At 44.6% G+C, this 19,515-nt stretch overlaps 1 protein-coding gene across 1 annotated transcript in view; it reads left to right on the top strand.

Annotated features, from left to right (window-relative positions):
* The window catches only part of LOC115243853, a 71,586-nt gene that overhangs the window by 19,768 nt on the left and 32,303 nt on the right, over positions 1 to 19,515 (top strand). The window contains exons 3-7 of the mRNA XM_029821109.1: positions 5,470 to 5,621; positions 5,726 to 5,802; positions 5,882 to 5,944; positions 11,041 to 11,127; positions 12,416 to 17,854. Coding sequence (XP_029676969.1) covers positions 5,470 to 5,621; positions 5,726 to 5,802; positions 5,882 to 5,944; positions 11,041 to 11,127; positions 12,416 to 17,854 — 5,818 coding nt within the window. The remainder of the gene's footprint in view (positions 1 to 5,469; positions 5,622 to 5,725; positions 5,803 to 5,881; positions 5,945 to 11,040; positions 11,128 to 12,415; positions 17,855 to 19,515) is intronic.

Here is a 19,515-nt window from a genome sequence, read left to right on the forward strand (position 1 = left end):
TTTTTTTTTTTTTTTTGATCATTTTTATAAGACTTTATTGAATTTTTTAAGCGGCCAGCGAATATTCATGCAATAGGTACCGAGGATGGACATCGAATAGATTTCGCGGCTGGAATATTGGATATTGCATAAATATCCGCGAAACGTGACTATCCAAACTAGATTTATATGGATATTTATACGGAACGTCGATGTTACTGTAATGGATCATGCATGGCGATCGCGACTCAGACTTAAAAATACAAACGAGCTTTGTTTGAAGCGAGCCTTGTCGATCGATACGAACAGATCGTATATGGAATTTCCTGGAAAAGTATTTATAATTTCATTAATTTTTTTAAATTTACTTCAATGGATTTTTTGGAAATTGAATATTAATTTAATTTGATTTTTCTTAAATATAATACGAATAATTTAGAAAAGTTTTACATAAAATAAAAATGATTTAACATACATTGAGATACAAGAATAAAGATCTGCGAATTCGCCGATTCGTCATTTCGCGTTAATTACCGTTTCAAAAGGAAGATATAAGGGAAGAGATTGTCAAACGGACAAGAGAAAATGCCAGTCAACGACGACGCTGACGTTTATATCGCGATCTGTTTTTCCTGCCCCAGCGTAGTGAGTTTAATTGCTTTTCTCTAGTCTACCTTGTAATTAAGCCTTCAACCATCCTCGGCAAGGCAGGGAACTAGCCAAATGCATAATGCATTTCGCAGGACTCGATGTCGGTCGTCCTTTCTTCCTGTCTCCTTTGAATCCCTCACGATTTGCCTTCATCCTCGGTTCCAGCGCGTCCTGGACTAATGGTCGAAGTTTGTCGTCGTCGTTTCGACGTAGTGCACCTTCGATTGAATTATAATTAATGCCACGCCATGCGCGACTCTCGCATTGTGAGCCAACAACGGTGAGAGAAACTTGCGCCGAGAAACGCGCGTTTCCAGTGACACAAATAATCGATTATAAAGTAATAACTTATAATTCACATTCGCGTGCGAAGTGTGTTCTCTTTCTGTAACTCTCATGGATGCAACTTTTATTCCGGGATTATAGTAATTAGTCGTACGATTCTCTCTTCGTTAGAAGATTTATTTTGGTACAATTAATATAATATGACTTATAACGAACGGGCCAGTGAAAAGAGGAGAAATTTCCACTCCGAGATATTCGTGAAAGCGCAAAGACTCGATTATGAATTAATGTAAAAGTCACGCGCTTGCGATATTTTTATTTAATTAGAAAAGTCTCTCATTAATTTTCTCACGATTTAATGTGTTTTTAAGAAAAATAAATGCTCGGTCATCAGAATTGAATTAAATGTTATGACCTATAAATTTTGATGAATTTATTTTATTATATATATATATTTTTTTTTGATACACGTACGATAATATCATTTATAAATTACTGTTATCTTTAGTGCGTGCACAAATATCGCGTATCGTGGTGGGTGTCTACAGATTTATCGCCAGGACGGTATGGATGCACGCGCGATCAACAGCTAAATTACAATTTAGTGTCTGTCTCGAGTCGCCGCAATTCACTTCGCGATATAAAGTCTCCGCGAAAATAGATTTCGAAACGAAATATTGAAAGATCTGACGTGCGTTTCTTAGAGTGAGGCACCTAAGCCTCCATCGCATTCCGCTCACGTAGCTCAAAAGTGTCGACTACCTAGAAATCCCTTCGACTTGTTACGCGTTTCTCATGCATATGCTATTCGTAGGCAGGTCTAGCTGTCTCTTCCTCTCCGCGTAAAGACGATTGACGTGTCTAAAGCTCCGGTAAAGTCTACCACGTCAGTTCCCCGTTAAATTGTTCATAAAATATTTACATTACTGTTAATCTAAATTAATTTTATTCGGTATATCGGGCGAAGGGTGTGTATTTGCATTTGAAGATGCTGGAAAAATTAAAATTTTTCCCGCAGTAAAAAATTTTATTTTGTAACAAATACGTAACCAGGTAATGTTTGTATCATTTTACGATCTTCCATTTTCATTTCGGATCCTCCGAGATAGCTTCGTAACTTATATCTGGCAAGTTTTTTTCACGAATAAAGTTTGTAAAAGTTTGCACTCATCATCGGATGCATTATGCATACTTTTTTTTTTGTAATCGATCGTTTCACGTGGCGCTTCGCGTGAAATTTTACGTCTTATTCGGTAGCGAAGCGCTTTTTACGTCGCTCAGAATGGAGAGACCGCTAACGATCCTCGACGAACGGTAATTTCTCGGTTTCGACGATGTCTTTTGTACGTAACGGGCCGCCTTATTGCGCGATAATCACATAATGGGCGCGAATTGGCTCCGTCAATTAAAGCTGGCACGAAGTCGTCATGCCTTTCTTCGCTCGATAGACAGTCACGAGGCGGAGCCGAGAGAAAATTATTTCTCTCTCATAACAGTTTTTCTTTTAAAACAGATAAGTTTGCAATAATGAAATAAGTTTTGATCAATTTTAAATTTTATCAGTTCTAAATAAGAGAAAAATAAAAAAGAGGATATTTAAAAAATTTATATTTGAAACATCTCTCTAGCGGACTCGATAGACGGAAATTCTACATTGGTTTTCGTCACCGTTAGATCGATTTGTTCTCACAATTATGTAAAGATAGTGTAACGGGTCGGGGAAAAATACGGGATCGATTTCGCGATGCTCGTGTATCGTACGCACTCGAGAATATTCAATTTTTCGGTCTGCCGCGTCGCACGATTGCCGCGCGTGAGATATAAATCGCCTCGGAAGCGCCGATACAATGTTGTATAATCAAATACGAAAATACTTCCGCGAGGTTTTCGAGTAACGATAAGAGTTACGGCGAAGGGGGCTTGACGGCGAAAATTGTTGTTGACGTAGAAAAATCGACTTTAAATTGATGGAGAAAACTACAAAGGAAATAACTCTCTCGCGCTCTTATTATTTTTCTTCCAAGTTCCACGACAGACGAAAATTGCAAGAATTAAACGTCAGAAACTTGAAATCTTTCAAGATCGATTTTTCTATCTCTCGTTCTCTTTGCTCGGGACTATTCGAATTCCATCCTGATCTCAAGATCGGCGCGTCCGAAATGATTCGCGCTCTCGTGGAACAAATTATGCGAACGTTTTAGCAAAGTGTGCGAGTACCCGCGGGCGGGTTCGGCACCCTCTGTAGTCCCGCGATCGCTTATTATCCCGCTGCGCGAGGTTGGTCACGATGATCCTTGACCGGTCTTACATCATCTTGTCTGGTTTTTCCTCGCTTTCCACCGTTGCCCGGATGCTATTATCTCGCGTTGTCGGAAAGCAATTTTCTCCGTCGCTTTCTCCAATCGCTTTTGCGGTTTCCCTTAGCTAGCCGCACGATGATTAAAGGGTCATTAAAATCGGACGACACTTGACCGTAAAATAGACGTTCCGAAAATAGTATATTGTCGAAAGATATAAAATTAAAATATATATTAATATATCATTAAAATCTGTATTTTTAAATTTTATATTATTTTCTTTAAAGTTAATTAATTTAAAGTAGATGAATAATATTATTTTGTCTATTAAAATTTAATTTATTCATGTAAAGGATTTATTAATTTAGAACTTAAAGCGCAACACTAAGATGTCGTGAATAGCTCGGAAAGCTCTTTAGCTACGAAAATAGCTTCCATTGGCTGGTAATGAAGCAGAGCGCTCTAAGTTTTGTCGATGCACTTGGAAAGTCGTGTCGCGCATAGTTAAAAGTTTGAAAGATTTTATGCGCGAAGCGTAAAGCGTGGAGTTCCGTCTGGTAGTTCAACGCTCGTCCGCCTGTTTCACTTTGAGCGTATTTTCGTGGCTGTTCGCTCGTTCATCTGCCGATAATTTAGCTTTCTGCCTCAACTTGACAAACAATATAATTGCTTTTGCCTCCGATATATTATAAATATTGAGACACAACAATTTATCTCTCATCAATTTTATTCTATTAACATGTCGTACAAATTATCCCTGTCATTTACTGTTGCTTATGTCGAACGATCTTCACGCATCGATGAAATGCGAGATACACATATAGCTACAATAAATGCATACAGCTTCAATCGAGTTTATGCACGAAACAATACGGTTTGGCCGGAATCCAGTTTACGTTGCGTAAACAAAATCGAATCTCTCGTTTGAAAATCGGGTCGCCGTATATCTCGTTACACCCACCCCTCATCCCTCCGTTCCTCTCGAAATCCAAACAACATCGCGAGGAAGGTCAGTCGGAAAACCTTTCCTGTTGTTCCGCTGTAGCCGAAAAGTCTGGCGCCGGTGCGACGGCGGTCCAACGACGTGGATGCATCCTATCCAGGAGACGAGCTTCAGTATTCGTTTCTCCACCGACGCGTTGTGCATCATCGTTCCTTCCACCTGGTCTTCGTCTCGCGACCAAGTTTTCATTCGATGACAGTTCTCATCTCGCGAAACTCACGGCATAATATTGTATTTTTATTCAAATTTTATGATTTGTTGCGCGAGCAATATGTCATTTGAAATAGATTTGAGAAAACAGCTGTAAAACGTCAATCGAATAAATAAGAGTGTATTCCCAAAAATATAAAAATAAAAGGATACACGTGTGTTTACGAAGTAATGACATCATATTAGCACGCGTCGTTTGTTTCGTAAACTGCAAAAAAAGAGTTCAACGTTCAAAGTTGTCAACATTCGGCAACGAAAGTTTTTTCTGTGACAGAGGAGAACGGGATCGAGACAAACCTTCTTAGCTCGGTACTTTTACGTTTTGCGGTAGTGTTCTGTCAGCTATCGAGCGGGGGAGCTCGTCGGGATGTTGAAGTTCCGAGTAGTATCCGGCCAACGGAAGCGCGGCGGCATGGTGAGAATCTTAAACGTCTGCGACTTAAATCTCGACGCGCGGAAAAACGTCGTCGAAAAAAGAAAAGTTAATTTTCTCCGGATTTATCTTGGGATTTATTTATGTTGTACGTGAATCGTTCGTTCAATTTCGCTATCGCAATAAGTGCGAAAGCATTTTTCCACGGAGAGAGAGACGCGATTCTTTCTTAGTTTCTCAATACGACAGATTTAATTAGACATTTTTGCGTTATGTAATATAATCGATCATTTTAAAAAAAGCATATAATCGCAAAGAAATTTATGCGTAAATATCGTAATATATTCCACGGCATTCGCTTCTCGACAAACTATTGATTTCTAATTCATTGTATTTCGATTCCATCGTGCCGTAATTTGTCGTCGCTTCGCCTGCACGGCCGCTTTCAGACAACGTCGCGTGTCGGCGTCTGGAAAGTTGCCTGTCCCCAGGCGCATCGAGAGACTGCAGTGGTTCTCAATCGTCCTCTCGTTCTGATAATTCGCTCGGCGTTTACGATCGACCAAATCGCGTCAACTCGTATTAATTTGCGTTTAATGATCTTCGCAGATTAAACTCTTACAGATAAAATTGTCAAATATTTCTAACTCCTTTGATTTTATTTGTTGCAGGTAAATCCGGGAAGCAAGGCAGCCCAGCAGGGAGTGAGAGAGGGTGATCTGATTAGTAATATTAATGGAAGGAGCACTCGAGATTTGACCAACAGCGAGGCGCACGCTCTGCTACGTAATTCCGGGGAACAGTTAAAACTCGGTCTCAATCAGTGAGTCGTTTTTTAAAGATATTAAAACTTCTTGCGAAATGACAGAAGCAAAATTAAATTATATTCTAATCGGAAATTTTATTCTTTATTTTTTTTTGTCGCAGGGAAAATATCGGCTCGCCAAAGAGAAGGATCTACAAAAGTAGTTTACAAGAGAATACCACGACCGAGATTCAGAATAGTAAGTATTCGTCGCGAAAACCGATCAGTCTCAAGTGAAGCGAGAGTTAATCGTCATTTCTGTCATTTCTGTGCCGCAGAGATCACCACAAGGACCACAACGACCACGCGCACACGGTCAGAAGCGGAGAAGAACGTTGCCAGTAAGTTTGCTATCTTCCTTCAAAATCATAAACTTTTTTATGGTACCTCAAATAAAGATAGAAATGCGTAAAATACTAACACAAAACGACGAAAGTAATCGCTTGATATATAAACATATCAATTGATAAATAATAATTAACAGATCACTTCGCCACAAAAACTTTCGCTGAACGCATAGAACGTGGCCTATGATTAATTAAATAAAATATTGAATTTACGAGCGAATTTCCAATTAATCGCGAACGGTTTGAGCAATGAGTTCACCGCATTCGGTATCGATTCCCGATTAATCTCGCACGATATCAAACATCGGCCTTATAGAGAATCCCACCGTCATTTTCCAATTAATTTTTAACGCCTAACTCGACATATTTTACGGGTATGCGACCATGATTGCTAGTTATCGAAACAAGTTCGGCGGGGGTAACATAGTTAGTTCATAGATAGAGTCGTCGGTAGATGATTATCGTGTCGACATTCTTAACAATTCACGACTCGTTCTCCGCAACGTATACGTTCGATACTCGATCGTTGTCGTTTGTAACGCGTCGAGTTATGCCGGAGGACCCAGAAATTACCCACGCATGACTGCCGGTGCTTGGTCGAGCACAATAATCCTGCCAGTTAACTGAGCATATACAATGCGCGTAGTTTAATTATCTCCGATGATCTCAATGGCGGACAATGGCGGCCTGTTCCTTTATGCGCGACAGCGGTAGAAGTTAGCCTCGGTGACATTTCGGTTGGCCGAATTAATCAAGTCGGCCTTCCGTGCATCGCCATTCATCGTTGCTTAGAGTAATTTTTTTTATGAGAAAAACAAAAATAATTTCTTTTAAAAATCGAATCGAGCGATGGAAGCAAATTTTTTTCATCAATTCAACAAGATTTTGAGACACGCATAAGTTACAAGTATGAAGATTAACTAGATTAAAACAATATCTTGAAGATTGTGAAGATCGAGAGATATCGGTTTCGAAGGCTTCTTCATCGCGCTTAATTAATCGCCGATAATTGGCCGCCCGTTTCGATCCTCGGACTCTAACCGAGGATAATGACGGGCTTAATAAGTGCAGCGTATGACGTGTACGTTGACCATAAACGGATCATCCCACCACTTTGGCCATTATTACCGGCTCTTTTCTCCAAATTGCCCTCTCGTCGTCGCGGTACAGTGCACATCCAGACGGCATACCCACGCTTCGCGTCGAGATCGCGCGCGTGTATTGTCTCACGCACACGCGACACACCTGTCCCCGGTTCGCATGTACGCTCTCATCTACGACGGTACACCTGCGACCACAACGACACGCGGCAATTCCGTGCCCGGCGCACCCTCGGCTCTCCGAGAAGGCCCTGCGTCAAGGAGGCGACCCTCTTCGTCTCCTCTTCTTCCTTTTCGAGGCCTGCGAGACCCACCTTCTCGTTCAGTATCAGGGAACGTCTTGTCGAGCGCGCCGCGCCGAGTAATCGAATTTCGAACCGCGTTCAATCGTTTGTTAGAAAAAAAGAAAGAAATTTACGCCGCCGGAAAAACGCAGAAATGTCGGATACGATCGAAAATTGGGGTCGATTACATAGTTTTTTTTTTTCTTTTAAAACGCGAGAGTGGTAAAGCGGTGATAAAAAAGTGAAGTGTGAGTATCGTTGCATAAATTTGCATAACTTTGAATCGTACGGTTTTTTTTTTAACATCTGTCGAACACGGGGAAGGGTTGAGACTCGGGGACGAAAGCTCCGAAGGGGTGAGATCGAATAATCGTGTAAAGACGGAGACCACGAAGGAGGAGGGCTCGGACTTTTGTCGAGATCGGCCGCCGGGCGAGAGTTCGAACGTGTTCGATGTCGAAACAGGGAACGGTAGGTAGCGATTAAAGTCGATTAGGGAAATTTGGTATGATGTATATATTTCGCGGGAACAGGAGTGGGAGAAAAGCATGTATATCTGCTTAAGAAATATTTATAAAATTCTCGTGGAATTTTTTTCGGACAGATATAAAAGTTATTTAAATAATGTTTAATTACTGAAATATGGGAAACTTTGCAAAAACGATGTTAATAATTTAATTACGAACTTAACGAACGTTTTGTGATAACCGAAGTTTTTTTTGTCTCAATGCAATTCGCGTTGACATCAACAGTAAGCTTCTTGTCACTGAAACTCGATCGCGCTTATAAGCCGTTCTTGCCGTAACGAATGAGACGGCGCAATTAGTAACGCGTCATTAGGTTCGCTTTTTGAGGGTCATCCGATTCTTTAAATAGAGGATGTGCTAGAGTTATAAGTGCCACATCGATGCTGTCAGTTAATAAAATCAAGCCGTATATTGTCGTTAATTATAATCTTATAATGATAAAATATAATTTAAAAACGCAAGAAAAAACACTAATTTTTCTTATATTTTTTAAAATAATGTATGTGTGCACAAACCATTATTTTTATTGGTATTTATATTATTTTTATATGAGTGATTTTAATGACATTCGTCCACGTCAATGATACTATCGCCAAACTTACAATTATCGTAACAATTTCTTGGCGATAATCTTTCATTGACATTTATATGCTGATATTACGGTCGATAAAACAATTTTCGATTTACGTCGCGAAATTCCAGTCGCTGTCTCGATTGAACAATGCGTCACCGGAAATAGCAATCTCCGTTTGTTGAGCGGGTTTGTTCGAACGGAAATTGTTTCTTTATCAGGAACAAGTCGTACGCCAGATATCTAGGACAGTTTGTTCGCGTACTTGAAAAATATCGCTCTCTACTTGAAAAAAGATCGCTCTCTTTAACCACATTGAAAGATTGATAGAGTAATGAATCAATAATGTCAAATGATCGTACATCGGCTTTAAAGAGTACAATTTGAGATTATCAGAGATATCCTAATTGTACATCTGAAATTATCATTTACGTCAAATTTTTTTGATATTAAAAAATAATTAAAAATTACGATTAAAAATGACGTACGCGAATTTCCGAGATTTTTCTACGGAAATCGCGTTCAATATAAAAATCAGATACAAGGACAAGGATCTTAGATCCGTCGAATCTACGCGAAGCGTGACGCCGGCGATCGATTATGCAACGGACGCGCAGAGTCGTCGGGCAATAAAATATGTCACGCCGACCGGATTGCGCAAGCGATGAGCGACTGCGGCGGCGATCGGATCGAAGGAAATCCCCCGCCGAGAATGACGCGAAGGGCGCAGGAGGGCAGGGCAGGGTGGCCCATGGTGGAGACGAAGATGGAAGACGTCGGATCGCGGAAACGTGGGCTTGGCACCTTTGGGGCATGACGGGGCACACCCGTCGCGCCCATCGCGCGTATTAACGCGCCCATGGCGAACGGTCCCGGCGATGGTCCCGGCTCGCTAAATGCACGTCCCCTCTAATTTTCCTCCGGGGAAAAATCCGTCACTCGTAATTTGCCCCACCGCGCAGTTTTTTATAGTAACGCGATTGTAAATTAAAAAGGATTGTTGTTTATATTAATTGTTTTGGCCGCGAACGAATGAAATCCGAGAGAGAAAAATAAATTTTTTTATGTAGAAGTTATATAAAAAACTTTATATAAAAAATTAATTTTTTTGTTTTTCTCGAATTATGGAATCATGTAATACGTCTGTAGTCATCCCGGTTTTCATCCCTCTCTATCGTGTTCGCGTCTATGGCAGCCAAATCCTGCTGTCGTAAGCTCCTTCGATTTCATTACGCAATTAATGCGATATATTTTATCGGACTCGGCGACTTTTGTTGCGTAACAGCAAGGTCGCAACTCTCTGATCTACGCAGAGCGTAGGTTTTTTTTACGATTGTATCATCCAGCTTCCGTTCCATCGGATTCCTTATTTTAGCTACATTCCCTCCTTTCGTCGGATCGAGTTACGAGCGTTGCCGAATTAAACGGGTCAACTCGCTGAAATACGAGGGGGCGCGTTTATTCGAAAAAAATACTCCGTCACTTCCGGATCTCATGCGACGCATGTGTAAGTGTGTGCGCGTTCGTGCCGTGACGCAATGAAAAGTGTGGAAAATAGATGGGTGCGCGACAGTCGCTCGACCGGCATTGTGTGCTCGGAAGGAAGTCCAACTCGGAAGCGGCGCTATTCATGAATTCAGAGGTGATTCTAGAGGGGACGTGTATACGTGTGTATGCCCCTGTGTGCGTACGCTAATGCGCGTTACAATTGTGTCCCCGTTCATAGTTTCGTGTCCGTACATGCATACTTATACTATCTTTTAAATATCCAGTACGCTTCTTCCCGCCTCTCTCTCCCTCTTCTAAAAAAAGGAATATTTTCCTTAACCGGAAATTTTTCCTAAAAATGTTGTCGAGTACTCTTATGGTATTTGACGTGTTTAAATGCAGGATGATCTATATACTTACACAAACTATGCATCTTTCATCGCGGAATAAATAAGAATTTTGAGATCGAATTCTGTGACCGTAGAAATTTCCGACACCGATGATGGGATTGAAATTCTCTCACTGTGTGCGCGCATACAAATTCACCTGGGTCGACATGTGAAGTATGTAGGTGCACGACGAAACACGTGACTCTTCACGGGTGGGGGACGCGGGCGCGTTTCACGGGTAGCGATGGGTCCACTCGTCGTATGCTCAGTGCATAATCGCGATTCACAAACCCTACAGGTCGCGGTTGTGCCACGATGATTTGCGGGTAGTTGACGTTTAACATGAGCGACGTCGTAGGGATCCTCGCCTAAATTTAACGCGCTCGTTCGTGCCTCGTGCATGCACGATGCTTCGTCGTTTCGCGAGCGGTGGTGTCGCGAATTTTTGTTGACTGACTTAATCGATAGTGCGCGAAAGACTATTAGATTTGCGTCCCAGAGATCTGTCATAAGAATATGACGTGTCGAGGAATCTGCCACTTGAAGCGTTGCAACGTAAATCGCATAGAGTGAAATTTATAATTTTTAGATTTTCTCCTCTTTCGTATATAATTTTATATTAAAAAAAAAATATTTTAACGTTTGTTGCGAGCAAAGGAGGATAATTTTTAACTTTGAATGAGACAATTTTCTGAGATTCGCGCACCGTAACATCGAACCATTTCTTTCAGATGACACAAAAGTCGAGCAGAGGTACGCCAATCAGAACGGTGCTCTGAAGAGCTGCCCGGGCGAACAACGAAGCGACATTAAGAAAGGTAAGTGGGCCTCGTTATCGACAAAAGGAAAAGATATATACTTGGGATGTTGGACTGGACCACGCTTGTTTGCATGATCACTGAAACACTGTACATATACGCGATTTTTTCTCTCTTCTTTTCTTCATTAAGCGTCATCTTGCGATTGCAACTATCTAGGACGATCTCCCTAAAAGCTTGTCGAATTGTCTCGAATGTAGGGAAGACACTCGGATCTAAAATAATATAGATAAAAGATGCAGGATACATTAAAAGTTAGTGTAGTAAATTTCCTCGAAAATTAAAAGTAAAAATATTTGAGGATTTATATATAAATCAATCCAATTATTGTCAAAGATTCTAAACTAAAAAAGAATAATTTTTGAATAATTATTAAAATATTTTAATTTTTATATCTTTTTGAAATCTTTATTTTTGAACGTTAATAAATTTGTTTGCCTACTTGGGATGTTGGACTGGACCACGCTTGTTTGCATGATCACTGAAACACTGTACATATACGCGATTTCTTCTCTCTTCTTTTCTTCATTAAGCGTTCATCTTGCGATTGCAACTATCTGGGACGATCTCCCTAAAAGCTTGTCGAATTGTCTCGAATGTAGGGAGGACACTCGGATCTAAAATAATATAGATAAAAGATGCAGGATACATTAAAAGTTAGTGTAGTAAATTTCCTCGAAAATTAAAAGTAAAAATATTTGAGGATTTATATATAAATCAATCCAATTATTGTCAAAGATTCTAAACTAAAAAAGAATAATTTTTGAATAATTATTAAAATATTTTAATTTTTATATCTTTTTGAAATCTTTATTTTTGAACGTTAATAAATTTGTTTGCCTCACAGTCCATTATTCCGCGTATTTAATAGAAATTCGTGGGAGAGATCGAAGCTATAACTTTCTGCCTAATGTAATTCTACAGTAACAGCTTTTTTTTCATATAATACTCTTAGAAACTTTAAAATTCCACTGTTTTCCTGCGCTGAGTGCAGGGAAATCGTAACGAGCCGTCGTCTTTAAACGTAAAAATAAAAAGACGCGTCAAACGTACGTGAGCGTGCGCGAGAGAAAAAAGTCCCGAGTAGAGATACGCATAGCGAATGGTTACGTGGAGGCGAAAAAACGGAGACTGCGGAGAAGCTCGGAGAAGTTACATAAAACGACCGCGACCGGGATATTTACGGAGAATCCTGCGCGAGAGAAAAAGAAAGAGATGAGGAGAGAGGAAAAGTGGGAGGAACGCGCGCTCTGAGAGTGTTTCTCCACGAATTCGCGAAACGTCGTAGGATATTACGATCTCTCGGATTACGCGACCGACGCGGAGGACATCAGCAGCGTCGGGATGCCGCAGGGTAACGCGCGCAACCGCAGCCGCGGTCGCAGGAATCGGCATCGACGAAACCATCCGTCTCTTCAGCGACCTTCGGCGAATGTGGCGGAGTCGTCGCCGAACGTCGAGCAGAGGAAATCCGAGGAACAACTACCGGCGTCCTCGAGAAACGGGGGCGACGACGACGACAACGACTCAAAGACGAACGACTCCGTTTCGGAGAATGCCATTTCGGAGAATGCCGATTCGATCGAAGGCGGATCGTTGAGTCCTCGATATCGAATCCGCCCGGACGATAGACGCAGGGTCGAGAAGATCGAACTGAAGGGGTCTCGTCCCGGGATAATCGAGATTACGACCGTCAGCAGTCTACCCCTCGAGGCGACGATCGGCCATATCGCCGGGGTGGGTATCCTGGAGACGGGAAGCGGCGACCGGACGACAGTGACGATATCGGAGCCGGTAGAATCGATACGGCCGTTTCCTGGGTGCTCGAGTACCAAGCTCTCGTCAGCGAATGGAAATCGATTGGAGATTCGGGAAGTCGACGACAGCGATACGGAGGTCGATTGCCGGCCGACGATCGTCGAATTCGAGTCTGCCGTGGAAAAGGAACCGATCGAAGGACCAAGGATTTTCGAAGAGCTCGAAGAATCCAAATCGAATGATCGAATCGGGCAGCAATTCGTGCCGCAAAAGAAGTTCTCGAGACCGGAAACGGAATTCCCGACCTCGATGTGCGCCACCGTGATGCCCAAGGATGTGGAGAGGAAGCTGCGGAACTTTATCGAGGGCCTACAACTGCCGAGCTTTTCCGAGGAAGTGACGGAGGATGATGGACGATCTCTCGAGAAAAACGTGTCTCGAAACGTTTCGACAGAGGAGAGTAAATCTGTTGAAAAAGCGGCCGTCTCATCGCGCCGGAAGATGAGGAAACGCGCGATGTCGACGGCGTCGCATTACGCCCGCAACTTCCTGGACATCATACAGGAGGAGGGCGAGAGGCTGTCGGAGGACGAGGCGCAACACATCAGGGATTTCATAAACGAGGAGATTAGCAAATATCGGCGCCAAGATAGACATTCCGCCGAGAAGGCGATGAACGATACCGAAGCAAAACAAGACGATTCTGAAAAGATCGAAAGAGCTTCCGAGAAGCTTGAATGGGATATTAAGATTAAGATTGATACGACAGAAAATGATGTTTCGGAATTGCATTCGTGCGATAAAGCGAATAATTGCGAAGAGGTCGAGCAAAATATCGAGCCGAGTTCTGTTAAAAATGTCGCAAATTCTGAAATGCAGGTAACAGAGGATATCATATCTGCTGTCAAAATAACGAACGAGACAGCGGACGCTAACAACGACAAAGATGACAAGCTATCTCATGAATCTGTGGAAATTGTGGAAACGAACGCAACGCAAGACAATTCAAGGATCGAGAATCATATCGAGATCTTGGAAAAGGATGCTAAAAACAATGTCGGCGAAGAAAGTTTGGCAAATAATAAAGAGGAAATCGTTGATGAGGAAAATGCGACGGTGAAAAGTATTGTTACAGCGAGCGACATAAGTAAAGCGGAAGACAATAAATTATTGACCGAAGTCGAGACACTTATAGAATCATCAGAGAAACGTGACGTATCACTAAAAGATTTCGCCGAAACGCGCACGGTGACCGACAATCCCAGTGTATCGCGAAAGGAGGACGAGGCTGATTCATCCTCGAGTCTTTCGGGAACGAAACGATCTCCGCCTCTTCCGCCGAGGAGATCGTCCAGTTTCGGCCACGAGCCTCAGAGACCACCGACGCTACCTGAAATAGACTATATCTCGAGCGACGCGAGCATTCATCCACTCGACGCGAATGGCGAGTCGACGAATTTACTCGCGCGGAAACGCGGGAATCGCGAAGCCGAGGCGGCAAGTGAGTCGCCGCGACGACCGGAGCTTCCTAAAACTTTCGGAAATCCCTCAACGTCAAGGAAGATTCGCAAAGGCTCTTCTTTCGGAAGATTGCATGAATCTGCTTCGATTATCGTTGACAAGAGCTGCGTAAACCAGGCGGACATTTCGAAGAGAAACGCCAAAGACGGCCGATTGATCGCGTCATCGGGTATTCGCGACGATGATCCGACATGCTTGCGCGGCGTCACGTTGGCAGACACGGTGAGCACGGAAATAACGCGTCGCGGGGAAGGGAAGCCTGCGGCGACGCTTGTTGCAGCAGCGACACATGATCGAAGCGCACCGTCGAGCCGGCAGGAGGGTGAAGCCGAGGTGCATAGGTGTCTTCCTTCGCACCGGGACAATTCGGGGAGGAAGAATTCAACGATCGATGGTTCATCGAAAGACGATAAATCAGACATCGGTCCGGATTCCTCGGCGAAGCGTGGATCGAGGATGGGTTCTTCGAGTACCAAGAATAACAAAGAAAAATCCGAACGAGAAGAGAGGAACGAGAAATCGACGTCGAGCTTCCTTCATCGCGAGCGAATAATGAAGAGCGAGAAGAAGACAGAGACGAGGATAATCGAACGACACGAGGAAAGCTCGAGCGTTAACCAGCGCGATAGCCTCCGCGATTCCAAATATTCGACGTGGGAGTCGAAGCGCGAGGAGAGGCACGAGGAAGAAACGCGCAGCTCGTCACGGCAGAGCAACGCGAGGAATTCGTCCGACGACGAGGCGAGCTCTCAAAGACTGGACGTCTCGACGAGCAAAAATCCCTCGCCCGAGGGCGACGTTCACGACTCTTCCAGCAGCACTACGTCCTTAAGCACCGTGAAGCATCGCTCACTGGAGGCATTGTTGACCGACATCAGTGCGACCGTATGCGAAACGAAGGAGAATAATTCGAAGAACGAAGCAAAAGAAGAATCCCTTCTGAAGCGAAAACTCACTCTGCTGAAGACCGCGGGAGCGAAGGTCGCCGATGAAACGTCAGCGGGGAACTTGGAATCGCCGCAGCCGGTTCCTTACTCACCCGTGGTGGATCTTTACTACGTGCCGCTAAACGACGCCGAGGTAGTCTCTCGAGATGTTCGCGAAAAAATCTCGAAGGACACGTCGCGACGACCGTCGTCCCTGCGGGAGCTCTGCGTGAAGAGGATTCTATCGATGCCGTTCGGGTCGCAGATGATCGACGAGATCACCGCGCCCAAATTGAACATCTTCGAGAGTTTGCGGACTCTGCAGAGGTTTGTGAACGACGTGCCGCGAACGAGAGCGCGTCAGCAACATAACGATAACGCCCAGCGATTAAAACCGATGCATGGAGTGAGTGATGCTCGACCACATGGACTAACGAAAATCTCGGACGGGAGCGAGCTGCCGCTTCGGCCTAACGACATTGTAAACGCTGTTTCAGACCGGGCTAGGTCGTCGACGAACATTAATATTGAGTTGTCAGAATCGGAGGGCGAAATGGAGGAACGATGGCGAGCTCTGTCCACCTCGGAGGATCCCAGGCTCCTGGTGTGCCTGTCGCCGTCGCAGCAGGCCTCGCGGGTACGCGCGAGCGCGGACACTCTTTTGGACCTTCACCGCAAGTTTCTGAACCGTTACAGCTATCGGGATGAACAACCGCGGTGCGTTCCTGTGCCACGATACCGAGTGCAGATCCATCCGACGATTACGGAGGACGATGACACGGCCTCGAAAGCGTCTTCTCGAGCGACTAATCGAGACGCCGTCGAGAGATCGAGTAGCAGGCTACTGGAGATTATCAAGGAGGAGAGGAATGGTGGAACGAAAACGATAACCGAGAACGACGCCTCGGATTTTTTAGAGCATGGCGGAGGTCAGGAAAGTCTCAAGGTCGCCCGATCGAACGACTGGTCGAATTTTGTAAGCCGCGATAATCGCCGAAGCGCCACCGCGAACGAGCTATTCTTGGCGGCGGCGAGGGGCGAGGACGGTGAATCGGGCGACGATAAGCCGAGCGGTCATGTGATGGATCGGCTTAGGATTACGACACGGTCCAATGTAGCGGAGACCGACGGACATCGTCCGTTGGCGAACGGCGCGATTATCGATCGATCGATGGACGTCGCCGGGAAGAGGACACCGCCTCTTCGAAGAACGGCCGATCCCGGCAAACACGTGAATCCGGCGCTGATTGACGACAGACTCGAGGTACCGCCGTTGCCGAAGCGCGCGGTTACGGTCGACAGATCGTGTATCGACACGACGAGCATCTTCGACCAGAATCCGCCGAGGAGTCATCTGGAGCCGCGAAAATCGCGTCACGAGACCGAGAAACTGAAGCAGGTGGCCGCCGTGGAGATTATGGATAAACTGAAGACGTTGCAGACGGAAACGTCGCGGCGACTCGACGGCGAGAGGAGAGGCTCGTTGCCGCAGGAATACTTTGTCCAGCAGCTCAAGTATATCGAGCTGTTGGAGGAGCAGCTGGAAAATGTGATACTGGCGGAGGAGGAGGAAAGGAAGGCCTTCGAGGAATTCCAAACGCATTTTCATCGTACGAAACGGGGCGATGACGCGAGGAAATCGTCCGGCGAAGAAACTGAGAAGAAAACCAACGTAAGCTTCGAACGTAAAATTCCCACCCTTCGCGTCCCGGACGGGATGACGAACGGAAAATCCGCGGAAAATGAGCAACAGAAACATTCTCGTAGCCACGAGGAGAAGCGCTTCGAAAATAATACCTGTCGAAGCGAGCCGGAAATTCAGAGGGAACAGTGGCGAGAGAAATCGCGGAATGTGGAGAAGACTCGCACGGAGACGATCGATAAAGCGGGGAGCCGACAATTTTCAAGAAAGGTATCTCACGAGAACGGCATTCACGAGGAAACCTCGGAGAGTATCGAGCGTGAGGAGTGTCACGTGATCACCCAGACGGGAAACGTGAAGAGAATATCGGAGAACGGTACATCCGAGCACCGCGAGAATAGAGTTAACGAGGATACGCGAACGGAAAAGCCAAGGAACGCTTCCGGAGTGTCTAATGAGAAAGAAACTCGGTCGTGCAAGAAGACCGTCGACGTCGCGAGAAGACCAACAACGTTGCCGACGAACGGCGAGACGTTTCGCCAACGGATGTACGACGAGTACGTCGACAAGGTGTTGGAGCGGCAGGAGCGGAAGAGCCACAAGATCGTGAAGATCAGCTCGCGCGAGGACATCGGTCGTAAAACGGACGGCGACATGAGCGCGATGGCAAGGGAGTTCATCGAGAAGGCGCGGAACCGATTGAACAAGTTCGGGATCGATCTTGACGAGAGCGGGACGGATCGCGAGGAGGACGAGGGCGACGTGATTAACGCGAAATTCCTGATCGACGGCAAGGAGCTGCAGGACGCGTCCGGCAAATTGCCGAAGCACCTGCGGGAGTTCCTGAAGCTGTCCACCATGTCCGACGACGACGAGGGCGGTGAGTGAGTTACGGCGAATGGAATGGACGATGGATTTTGCTGTGTTGCTCGTCGTATTGCGAGATATGATTGGTGGCGATTGATGGCTGCTCAGAGAGTGTCCCGTCCAAAGCCGGAACGATCCGGGTCCTGGATATGCCGAGGAGAAATGATCCTTTTGTAACAACCAACTAACGTAGCGCGCGCATCTTGTCTCGACATTTGTAGATGTCTTATGTTTGTCGTCACTAACGATGTTGATGGTATTATGCTAATTCTCTCTCTCTCTCTCTCTCTCTCTTTCTCTCTATCCGCCCGTGGTGTTGACAATACGAAGAAATTCTTGAGCGCAGGAAAGGCGAGAAATATGAATTAATTTTCAATTAATCTTGTACAAATTCGCGGCGAGCCGGGATTGACATAATTTAAAAAAATTGAACAGAAGTAATAATATCGAAGCATTTGAGATCTTTTAAAAATTTCAGAAGTTTACGTCTTCCCAATTTTCCGTGTGACAAGATCGAATTGTAAAATATAAAATACCCAGATTCTAATTCATATATAGTTGAGATTTCTCGAAAATATCAGGGATTCTTTGTCTTCGACGAACATTGCCCTTCTCAGAGCTATCGTTTCAGACGAACTTTCTCAATAAGGCAGACAAGCGGTAATGTCGAAACGGAAATCACATTATCGTAAATGCATTTTCCTAGACAACTCTCCGAAAGCGAAATTAGTTTTCGACGATAAAGCGGAAGCGCGTCGAACAACGCGAATGTATTCGCGCCGGTGTAGCTCGCGCAGCATCACAAACGCGCGGTCCAGATCGTTCCGGTTCTATTGTATAATCCGATTAATATCCCGTCTCGCAATCGATAATCGTTCCCGTGTAAATAATAAATAGCGTTGTATCGCGAGACGCACAGCTAACGCGACATTAATAAATACGTATTTACGCGCTATTTTTTATTATCGGCTCCGTCCATGCGCGTCGTGTCGTTCGGCGCAAAGCGGGATTTAATATTCTGTGACGTAAATCCGATCGACATGTGTATGTAAACGTGTGCGTGTGCGTGTGCGTGCATGCGCGAGCGTGGACATATATTTCGGCATTTATTCCGAGGCGAGATCGATTCATCAAAGCGACGCGATGGAAAATTATTGTATTAACATTCGAGCTTCGGCTACGTTCGCCGCTCTTGTTCAACGTGCGGATAATGAACCGCGACAGTTTGCGCGATAACGAATATCAACAGAGTGGCTCGGAGGCTATCAAATTGCGTCACGTCGTTTACGTCTCGATTCTCTTGAGCGGTTCGATTAGCCGCGGAATACTTAATCACGTCGCGTTATTATATCGAGTAATGTATTTCCCTATTTTTCTCCCCTCTCGAGGAATAACGATATAACGTGTAATAACGTAGTATTTCTCAAACCCCCCTCGCGGACATACAAAAAAATTCGATTATTATCGGTAATTAATTCTGGTTGACACGACGAGTTTTTTAAACATTTATTTCGACCTAGTAGAACGATATCCGCGGAAAAGTGCCGGGTCGCGATTATTGTTCCGCGCGGTCGGGTCGCGGCGGGTGTGTGATTCATGGAGGATGAAAATCTAAATATAAACCTGCGTACGCGGAGACGAGAAATAGGCCACTCGTTCGCGGGACGCGTCCGC

This window comes from Formica exsecta, unplaced genomic scaffold (genome assembly GCF_003651465.1).
Source record: "Formica exsecta isolate Colony F162 unplaced genomic scaffold, ASM365146v1 scaffold744, whole genome shotgun sequence".
NCBI lineage: Eukaryota > Metazoa > Arthropoda > Insecta > Hymenoptera > Formicidae > Formica > Formica exsecta.